We start from the raw sequence: 11,560 nt of genomic DNA, 5'->3' as shown, positions 1-11,560 counted from the left end.
CGGGAGGGCGGGCGGGGCCCGCCTGGGCACTGCCCCCGTGGCCTGGCGGCGGCCCGCCGGAGCCCCGACGTGTCCCCACCACCCGCTCGTGGGGCTCTGCCCTGCCGCCGCTGTGTGGCGTCGGGGTCCTCCCTTTTCCTCCTCTCCTGCAAGTTACCGAGATACTAATTCCCAGGGGGAAGGGGCTGGATTAAAAAAGAAGTGGCAGGCTAATGGTGTGGAGTAGTGTTCTGCTCTGTAGTGTTTTTCCGGTCATGATTGAAAGGGGGAACTCGTGGCCACACTGCAAGGTAGAACTGAAGCACTGTGAACGGCATTTGGGTGCGTAGGAGGGAACAGAGGCTTGAAAACGACACTGTGGTTGTGCTTCCCGGTTCACTTGCATTTTGTCTGGAACTGGGACTTATGCTGTGCACTGGTTTTGGTCTTGGACTGGATGCAATTTTTATTTAATGTATTTTCCAGCTTTATTTCTCTCATATATTTGTCCTGTGAGGACTATGGTTAAGGGCAGTTGTCCAGTATCCTGATGGAGTGGCTGCCCTGTTACCCTACATCCTGGACACCTGAGGGACAAATTATTATTTTTGTCTTTAACGATAGAGCTCATCATAAAGTGGCTGCTTTTCCATGTCTGGTTCTTGTTCTTCACTCTTCTTAGTTTAATGCTTCTCTGTATAAAGGCCAGAATACCTGAAGCTGAAAAGATTCAGCCAGTTCCTAAACGTATCTCTGTGGTGTTCTTAATGTTTTTAAGGAAAATTACTTTTTTTGGAAGTCAGTGGAAAACTTACATAGATAAAGTGCAGCTGAACACCAAATAGACTCTAGCCTTGTAATACATTTTAATTAGCCAGTATTCCATTGTGGTGGTGTTTTTTTTTTTTTTTTTTTTTTTTTTTTTTTTTGTATTACACTCTTGAACTGGAATTGAGTACATCAAGATGCCAAAAAAGGAGAGAGGTGATATATGAAGCTGCTTTAGATAGATTTAGTCTCTCTAGCTAACTTTCTTGTACCAGCACATTTTTCTTTTCATCCTAAGATGCATACATCACACATACCTGTTCATTGTTCTGTTGTTGACAGATAGAAATTTGTCAATAGAATATGCTTGGAAGACAAAACATCATGGGGATCTTCACGTTAAATTTAATAATTTCTCTGGAAGACTTTAGAAATATATCTAGTTGTTAAATATGCAGCTTTGTAACTGAATCCATGTGCATTTTGTAAAATTGTAACGTTTTAAACTACTGTGATTGGGAGATTTCTAAGAGTCTTCCATTTCTTTTACTTTTAAAATTATGGATTCTTCTGTTTAACTTCTAACTTGTTACCAAAATAAATTTGTTCCTGGAATTGATGGGAAGTAACTGTACACATGGTATAGTAGTGGGTGATATCCAGATTCATGAGAATAATACTTGAATCATGCTGAACAATAATATTAAGATTCAAATGGTTTCACAGACACAGTTGAAATTTTGTGTTGGGACCTTTATAAGTTGACCAGTGTGCTACAGATTCCAGCTGTTTCTGGAACACCTGGATCCTTATGTGTATGGTTTAGCTGTGTTGTTTTGTTTATTCTTCAGAACTGAGAAATTTATATGGCAGTTGAAGTTATCACAAATCCCAAACTCAAAATCAATATGGTGGTGAATGGTTATTACAGAGTACACTAGGTACACTATTCGGAAGTCCCACAGTGACCTCTAATGTTCAAGGATAAAACCTGAGTTGTTAAAGGAAGTTATTTTTTGAAGGCATAATTTTGCATATTCGTTTATACATTTAGTTTATTAATATGCCACAGTCAGTAGTTAGTAAGCAGTTGGTTCATCAGGTCTTATTGCTAGATTTCATGGCAATGTTATGTTGGGGAGTCAGTTCTAATTCCCCCCCTGTTTTGAGCAAGTATGCACAAAGCCTTCTTTATGGTTGTCATGGGGGAACTAGTTATTTTTGTAAAGTACACTGAAAATGGAAAACATCTTTCAAATATTAAAAACATTCTCTCTGTTCTTTCTTTTGGAATTTATTCATGTCATCATAAATATTGTCAGTTATTATTCTGTCCTTATACTCAATGTATTTGCACATTTGAAAGACTTGTTTTTTGTATATACTAATATGATTTTCCATTAGCCTAGAAGAAACTTTCCTGTTCTGTACTAAAACTTGATCCAAATGCAGAAACTTCTAGAGAGTTTGTTTCTGACAATAGTCATGTTTTGAGTTGAATACTGTTATTCTTAGGCCTCTTATATAACGTTAAGTATTCATATAACATTCAGTATTTTGGTTAAAATGGAATATTTCCTATTTTTTTATTTGTTTGTTTTTGCCTAAGTTTGAATCTGGGTAACCACAACTAACAGCAAAGTTTCATGGTACTTGAAAGAATCCAGAGAGTTGACTAGATAAACATGAAAATTAATTACAAATCAAAGGTTATGCTATTGTTTACTGTAAATATAATTTGTGAATTCAGTGAGCTTGGAAGCAACACCTCATTTATGCAGTCTACTCGAGACTGAAACATAAAAGCAGCTGGTCGTTGTTTGTAAAGGGCACTTCAATTTATAAAATTAACTTACTTTGCATGCATTGAATCTTTAAGCTGAAAGACAACACAGAACTTTCGGTTGCAAGAAGCTAAATAGGTGTTATGTTGTTCACTTGTGTTCCAAAATGGATGTATTTAGTACTTTCCTTTATGTACACTGTATGCTAATGATTATTAGTTTCTTTGAAGATACAGAAGTGAGTAAAACCAATTATTTTATCTTTTCTGTTAGAACAACTGGTACTCTGCCAGTCACTTGTGTGATAGTACTTGAAGACTTTGCGTTACATCTTAAGTTTAAATGCTCTGAAAAGATCCAATTTGTAACAATAACTGACCTTTTTGGTATTGCAATACCCACAGAAAAATGATCGTGTTGCTTTTCCATTTCTTGATTGCTTAAGTGTGTAAAATAGAATCCTGAATAACTTCTCAGAACTGAGGGGTGTCTGATTACCTCCATTCTGAACTAGTTGTTACTTTAATTACTGAGAGTAATTTTCATCTACAGTTGAATTTTCTTCCACTTTTGCTTTATATTTGAAGAGAGAAACATTTTGTTTGGAAATACAAGATTGTCCATGAGGATAAAATTCATGTCCTTGAGATACAAAATTAATTTGTAAGGTAAGCAATGTGAATTTCTTGCCAGTTACAACTAAGATGTGGACTGAGCCTTTGTGCATGAGATCAATCCCAGTGATGGGGTGTACTAATACTCGATTAAAAGAAGAATCTGTTCCATATTAAACTGATCTTTTTTCCCAGTAATAATTCTGTGAGAGGTTAGGTTGCTGATTGTTGTGGTTTAAACTTTTTTGTTGTGATGTGGTTTGTAAGCTGAAAAAGTTCATTGTGTTGATCTATTTTTGTCAGTTTCTGGGAACTTCTATGTATGTTACAGCTCTGAGAAGATTACAAAACTGGATTGTTATTGTTGCTTTTCTGTATTGTGGTGTACTGGAAAAGAATTTGCGTATTTCATAGTGATGGGAGCTATTACATGGAAATCACAATTGCTTTAATTCAAATTAAGGAATAAGAAAATTGTATATAATGGAGTTGAGGCTAACACAATGCTGCTTTGTATTTGGAACAAGGAAAACATCAAGGTATCGGGACAAAATGTCTAACCTAGGAGAAACACAACAGCAGAGCATGGCAGAGTATACATGTGACATACTGAAACTGTTGACTGGGTTAGGATTTGCTGCTTCACTAATACAAGAGTCATTTCCATATATGACATTTCCAAACTCACAATACAGTGGTATTGTTTAGTGACTGCATGCCAGGGGAATATGGGGAGATTAATATGATGGAGGAATACTGTGAGGAAAACCTGTGTGTAGAGTACATTAATGGAATAGAAATGTCACCACTATGGTGGAATAATACCAGGATGGAGTTGTCTTTATTGAAGGATAAATGAGGGCTCCTTCTGGAACTAGATGATGTTTTTAATTTAAAACTTAAATGGATGGATCTATTTTGATTATTTTTAACTGAAAACTTACATGGACTAATCTATTTTGATTTTTCTGTGGCATTCATCACCATCATATCTGTGTGCATCAGCCTGTACTTGGATAAATTTCTATGAATTAAATTAGTGTACTGAAAAGTCTGTGTACTTACACCATTACAAAAATCACTGTAATGTAAAAGTTATTGAAATACACATAGTGGGAAATGAGGGTCAGGTTGCATGGCAGTAGTTTGGTCTGGCCCAATATCATGAAAGGTTGTAGAAAATGCACATGCTATAAAGATCACACAAATTCTGATACTGAGCAGCATCCTGTTCGTCAAAATTGTTAGACCAGGTATAACCTTGTCTTCAAGTTGTACCAGTCTGAAAACAAAAGCTTTTGTGCTCAATTTTATATTTCATAGGGTACCAACAGAACTGGGATTATTCATGTGTTCTGGTATTTTTCTGTTATGAAAGTCTTCCTTGTTTTCAAACCATATATGCCTGATTTATAGTGTGATGCCACTGATTTGCAGAAAAATGCATGTTGCAACTAACGAGGAGCTGGTTATTTCAATGGATTATGGAACTGTGTATAGTATAGTTACTAATTTCTGAACTAGATCAAATAGATCCTTTCAAGCTAACATAGCAGTCTTGGCTGGGTAGTTGTTTTGCATACAGGTTGTAATTCCTTCCTTCCTGTTCCCTCATATGCCTTCTTGTAGAAGCACATCGAGGGCCGTTTTATTTCCTTTTGTGGAAGACTGCTAATGCCTTGTTTTTACAGCTATTTTTCCTATCATACTTCTGTGGGTAATTTTTAAGTACCTAGATTTGCAAATATATTGTAACCTGGGGCTTTCTGAATGTTACTTGATGATTTTCTGCAGGCTGTTTGATAAACAGCATCTTCTAATGTGCAGGCAAGTGTAAGAAAAATAAACATTTTATACATAGAGAGCTATCTAAATAACATCTCTGCTCCATATGTTGTAGTACCCACGAGAGGCTCATTATAATCCCTGGACCTTTTGTGCACCAAATACTTCAGTCCAGATAATGCTGTGCTCCATCTGCCTTAATCTCTGAGCTGCACAATGTGAAATTCTTAATGCTTTGACCTGCTGTATGCTAGCATTTTTGATCTTGGATTTTTCTTGTCCATGTTGCCATTTCAAACAAGTTTTCAAGGTTGCTGCTTTGAAGTTTGTCAGTTCTACTGATTTATTCTGTGTTTTTTTTTTTTTTTGTTTGGTTTTTTTTGGGTTTTTTTTGATTGTTTGTTTTGTTTTTTTCCCTAAACCAAGTGTAATTTACAAATGCTTAGAAGTGTATGCATCTCTAAATTATTTTTTCTGTGTTTTATGTGTTTGGTTTTGTTGTGCCATCTTTTCAGTGTTGTGATTTGTTGATCTTATTCAAGGTGTCACTGACTGGGCAGAGATCCAGAAATATGTATTGGTTAAATTATTTTCTTCAGCAAAGAACCTTCACTTGCTTCACTGACATGCATTTAAACTTGCTGTCAGCATAAACTAGACACTGCACTGGATTTCAGAATTTCACTCTGGAAACATGGTGCTCTTAAAATATTTTAGAAGTCTTTTGAATTTTACATACCAGGGAGTTCCATGCAGTATTATTAAACATTGATAATTCACAGAGATCTTATTTTTAGGAAGCATTTGAACTGTTACTGATTTATTACTTCAATGAATTTACAATTTTAAAATAGTCTATATGATTACCATCTTTTCATGTTTATATCTTAGGAAGTCATGTTGTGTCTTTCAAACTTGTTAGCGTATCTTTATATACCTATGAAATAATTAGCTTCTTACCCTTTTTGTTGAGTGTTACAAGTTTTCCAAGAAAATAGTTAATTTGAGCACGTTGAGGTTATAAAATATAATCTCTGAGAGTAGAGTATTATCTCCAGGAGTGATAGCTATCTAATGTTTTCTGTATTTTTAAACAAATACTCCAACGAGAAAATTACTTTTTTTTTTTTCTTTTTTTTTTTAAATTGTAAGGATCTGTGTTGTGTCAACCCTTTACCACCCTAAATTCTTTCTTACAGTAAATGCTTATTATTACTTTTCTCCCTTCTTTTCTCCTAAGACCACCTAAGTATAAGAAAATAAAACACTGCACATTTTAATCAAACAGTATTTATCACGAGGATTATCCATTCACGTGCACTGGCAGAAGATAGTACTGCAAAGTGTCTTTCTGCTGCCTACATTTAAGCTCTCCCCCTGTGGCAATGCAAGACAACTTGAAGCCCCTCTTACTGAAAGAGTGATGAGTAACCTTTACTGGCAGTTGGATGATGAACTATTGTGCCAGCAGTCGCATGGCAACTCTGCGTGTGAGTGTACTTTCCCAGTGGTAGATTCTTGTCTGTGATTTTTGGAGGGGAGAGATTTTGAAATAGACCTGGCGAAGATGTGTACACTGTTCAGTGAGATACTGACATGTTCTTACCTTTGTATTGAAAATATTTTGTTGTATGGAAGGACTTAAAGATGGATTTGTTATTCTCAAACTGTTTAAACTGTGGTGTGTGTATAGTTGCAATCTTGGGAAGAAGGGCTTCTGCAGTAGAGTAATCTACTTGCCTGCTCAGTTTGTGTCATGGGGAGAAGCTGTCCTTTACTGTGAGAGGTGGGGGAGCAGGAAACTGTCAGAATGTAGCGAGTGACTCGAAATTAAGGATTCATCTTGATGTGGATGGAAGGTAAAACCAGTGGTTTGATCACTTGCCTAGTAGAGGAAGGGAGGAAGGAAAGAAAATATTTCAGGGCAAATAGACAAGTCCTTCAGCACAACAGCTGTTGGTGGCTTTGGTGGCTTTGCAAATCAATTGCTTGTAGAGGTGATGTTGGTGTTTTTCCCCTGTTCTTTATACATACTGTGCCTTGTAATACTGCATGTGTCCAAACCCAGAGAAATAGAAGCTGAACTCCCATCTTTGTCCACAGCCGCTTAATACTCCTGGTGTGGCCTTGACCAAGTGATGTACTAAGAATGTAGCATTTTGTCTTAACTGTTTTAACGGGTCTGCTAGACTCTGTGTCACTATTAATTAGCTTGTAGTTCTAGAAGCATATGGTTGCTCTCCTGTGGATTGCCTGACCAATTGCTTTTCTTCAGATACTAGATTTTTCTGTAGATACCAGCATGGGGCTTTTGCAAGAAGTTTACAGTAAGATCTGTCAGTGGATTTAATAGAAGGGATGGAGTGAACATTCATGCTTCATTATTAATAAAAATAGGTTTGACTATGAGAAATTTAAAGAGTAAGTTTGTCTGATTTCTTAAAGTTTTTTAAAAAATTTCTAAAATCAGTCATATTGCAATACATGTCGGGCAATGTCTTTCAGCTCAAAGAGTGACTATAGGGAACGTGGTGAACATGTTTGTGGGTAAGATCTCAAAATTGTATTTTTGGGGCTGATACTGCTGTTAGAGTGGAGGAGGCCTGAGATATGCCAGACCTCATAGCAGAGGAGTAGAATTCCATCCAGAATACTTGAGAGGCGAAGTTCAAAATCAGTAGGTTGGGAGAAGAGTATTAAGGTTTATGAAATGGTATATTATTAAACAGTAGACAAATCCCTCATTTTTAGAGATTCTGTTTTTATGTGGAATAATTCTAAAGGTAAATCTACTGATTCAGGTAATAATCTGTTTTGGTGGATTGATTCCAGCAAGAAGTTCTTAAATGATAAGCTGAAAGGAAAGCATTTTAACATTTATATTGAATTGATGAGGTTTTTATTCTGTTTTGCAACCTATTTAAAATTTTTCATGAAAACTGTTGATGCAAATAGAAAATGTTTTCATAAAATATACAGAAAGAACATATAATCCAATTACAAGCATTAAGTACCTTTGGAATTTTTAATAGTTAAATTTACGAGCAAGAGTTATAGATTGTGGTGAAATATTTCCTTTTAGGAAGGAAAAAAGAGATTTAAAGCATTCTGAAGGTGAATGTCAGAAGTAATAGTAAAGATGTTCCTGTCTTTTAGAAGACAGATCTTGTCATTGCAAAGATATTAGTATCTATAAAGAATTTTAGTGAAGAATATGCTGATGGGTTACTTTGTAGACCCAGTTTTCCTCTCTTAAAGTGTAATGCTTTATGGAATTAAGAAGCTATATCTGTTGCAGAAATATTGCTTTGAGTACTGTTTCATCAGAGTGATCTGAATTTGTATTTTGCTTACAAATAATCACTTTCATATTTCTGAAAATGCAACATAGAAAAAATCATATAGTGAAATTCTATGTATTCTGTTTGTGAAAGGATTGAATGAAACTGCATGTATCTATGTTTTGCATTACTTTGGTTGAAAAATAATTCTGTATTCTTGAATATAATCACACTGAAAGGCTCAAAAGTTCAGGTCACAGTCTGTTTTGTCCTTCTTTTACTATCTGTCACAGTTAGGATGTGATAGAGGGAGCAGGGACTCCACAAACTGATCTTGTGTGGGGTCTACCAGGGATGCATTAGGTAGAAACATCAATGTAAATTGTATTTGCCAGTAGGTGAAGGGCAGCATTTCTTATAATGAAACTGAAGTTACATAGTCTTGTACCTTTGCAGCAGTACCTGGATATTCAGCTTGCTTTTCGGAGGTATAACTAATGCAATCAAATGATTTGTGTTTCAGTGTACTTTGTAGGTATTTTTAAAGAATGTTCAGGGCTAAATAAACAGATGGGATATATCACAATAAATGGTGAGTTGGAGTGGTATAGTCCCACGTATCATTACTTAGGTGCTCAGTCTGCCAATATTTTAACTTTCCGAGGTAGTAGTGAACAAGGAGTCATTGTGTTACTGCGTGTCCCTGTGACATGCATGACAATTTGAATTGATTTTACTTGTTTGCAGTTACCACAAGTGTGGAAATGATGCATTTGTGCATTTTTATTTGTGAAACTATTTAATAAAGAAGTTGTACTGTGTTGCAAATAGTCAGCTTTTCCTTATGTAACACAATCTGTCTTTGGAGATCACAAATTAATTATTATCAGTGTACGGAAAGAAAATGATTTACATAATTTTTATTGTAAACTCCAACTGAATGGTCTGTAATTGGTTATTTCAATCTAGTTGATTTTTTTTTTTTTTAAAGAAATACATAATCAGAATTTGTCTGGTTACATCAGTTTACTTCTTGCTTAGCTGAACTGTTATTGAGTCATTTTTATCAAGTACTTCTGCTACCACAGGATCACAAGAAGTGGTCACATTAGCTAAAGGGTAAATGTCAAGTATCAAGCTCTCTTCTGTAGAGTTTTAAATTCTGATGAAGATTTCTGTTCTTTTTCATTCTCATGTGCACATTCGTTTTTTTTTTTTTTCACTGTGGATATTGGGAGAACCTAACAGATAAAATAATTAATTTATTCTTGCTCCTATTGAATTACTGCAATGTTGTTGTTATTTAAAATTTGTTTTATAACTTTTTTTTTTTCATTTTATTTGTATTTTTCAGATTATGGCACGGGCTCAAGGTTTGGGGAAGAGATACATTAAAGCCTTTTTTAAAGGTTTCTTTGTTGCTGTTCCCGTAACGGTGACTTTCTTGGATAGAGTTGCCTGTGTAGCAAGGGTGGAAGGAGCATCAATGCAGGTATTGCTGGAAATATTTCTTGTCTGTCAGGAAATTAAAAAGTCACTATCCACTGACAATAGTAAGGTGGAAAAAAATATTTTTTTCAGTTGTTACTAAATGATCACATTGTAGTATGGAATAGTTTAATTTTGACTTTGCTAAACAAATACTTTTATGATGTAAAAAGAAAAGCTTTTGAGAACAAAACTTGCCAAAATTCTGTCTCAGTAAAAGGAAATTATATAGATGAGTAGTGTTAAAGATATAGATTTGGTTTTTTATCACCTTTGGTCTCTTGGGTTTGAATTGATGACTTACAAAGAGGCTTTATTAATTTTTACTAGCTGTATTATAGTAATTATAAGGCAAAACTGGTTCTTGCTATACTTGCTCTTACTAATGAACAAGTATTGCACCATTTCAGTGAAGAATACTGAAAAAGGGGTGAACCTAATACCTGTGCTTATCAGGACTTAAGTATCAATTCACTGTTTTTATGATACTTGGTTATACTGAATACAGTGTAAGCATATAAATGTAATTAGGCTGTGTAACATTTAGAAGCTAAATAAATACTCATGATAGTGAAGAGCTACTTTTTTTCCTCTGTTACTGGAACCTGAAAAATATATGTTGTAATGTAGTTAGCCTATTTTTGTATGGTTACTTTGCATTTTAAATCATATGAACTGTGTATTGCTGTGCATCACCACTGATAACTATAATTTATCTTGTTCCAATGTTGCAATATTCCCGTTACCAAAGCTAAAGATTTGATTCTCAAAGCCAAACCCTCTTTTCTGATTATCTGAGTAAGCTCAGAATCTTCAAAAGAGGTTTCACAGCAATCAAGACCAGCTGCTGGAGTTTGAATTGTGCAGCAGTCATGCAGTCAAAACGTGGGCTAGAACCTGGGCTTGCCTGATTTGTGTTTAATGCTATAAAAAGCATGAGGTGAGGAGGAGGGAATAGCAAGGTGGTGTTGTGCCTTTTCTGTCAGTCTGTAGTCTTGTGTTTAACCTCTGTCAGGAAACCTCCGCTGGTCTAGAAGGCTCTGACGTCAAGAACAGGGACCAAAGTAAAATCATCATACTCCAGTAATTCTGCAATCCAAGACCAGAAGTTAGAGGTGTAACATCATTGATGACCAGTCAAAAGTAGGAGAATCTTACGGTTTACAGTTGCAGAGCCAGAAATTAGCCCTAAAAGGAGGAGAGGAGTGGAAAACTGGGAAAAACAGCTTCATTCTCTTTTTAATATCTTGAGACAGGAGAACTTGAAATATACCACAGCATTGTGAAGTACAAAATCAACCAGATGAATGTAACTCCCCCATTTTCTGTCTCCCCATTTTTTGCTTTTGTTAGGATCTAGAGTCATATGAAGCATTCAAGATGCAGATGCATCTTGGATTTTATGGTTTTAGTGTTTTTTGGGGGGTATTGGTTGGCTGGCTTTGTTGTGTTGTTTTTTTCCTTGTTCCTACTAGTGAGCATAACTTGAGCATTTAAATTTTGAAGGTTGCTTTTTTAGCATGCCACATTGCCTTTCATTGTTTGGTCTTCTCTGTCTCTGTCATATTGTTCTGTTTGACATCCATTCTTGTTTGGATAGTTTTATCTCAGTAGCTGGAAAGAAATTTTCTAGGTCTCCCTACCTCACAAGTTTGTTGAGCCCCTCTGGTCAAGACCTAAGTTTTCTGTTTCCTTTGAAGCCAAAGTCTCAAGTGTTGGGGAGTGCTCTGGTATTGTTCTGGAGTGTTGCTTCTATACTCACTTGAAGGACATAGTGAACTGTGGCTACCCCATGGAAGATTTGAAAAACACTACAGTTATTTGTTGAGATTTATTCAACCTGACAAAGAAGGGTATGCAT

General features: G+C 35.6%; 1 protein-coding gene across 4 annotated transcripts in view; it reads left to right on the top strand.

Moving 5' to 3' along the window:
• The first annotated feature begins 85 nt into the window (after positions 1–85).
• The window catches only part of IMMP2L (inner mitochondrial membrane peptidase subunit 2), a 479,540-nt gene continuing 468,065 nt past the window's right edge, over positions 86–11,560 (top strand). For 2 of the 4 annotated variants that reach the window (XM_026868046.1, XM_026868045.1), the window contains exons 1-2: positions 86–290; positions 9,566–9,703. In XM_026868046.1, coding sequence (XP_026723847.1) covers positions 213–290; positions 9,566–9,703 — 216 coding nt within the window. In that variant the 5' untranslated portion in view covers positions 86–212. Of the gene's footprint in view, positions 322–9,563; positions 9,704–11,560 lie in introns of those variants that run through there. The other 2 variants (XM_026868047.1, XM_026868048.1) reach the window with 2 other exon arrangements.

Source organism: Athene cunicularia (assembly GCF_003259725.1).
Source record: "Athene cunicularia isolate RWA chromosome 1 unlocalized genomic scaffold, athCun1 chr1_part2, whole genome shotgun sequence".
In the NCBI taxonomy this organism is placed as follows: Eukaryota; Metazoa; Chordata; class Aves; order Strigiformes; family Strigidae; genus Athene; species Athene cunicularia.
The sequence above is the reverse complement of the archived record's forward strand: the minus strand, read 5'-3'. Positions and strand labels throughout refer to the sequence as shown.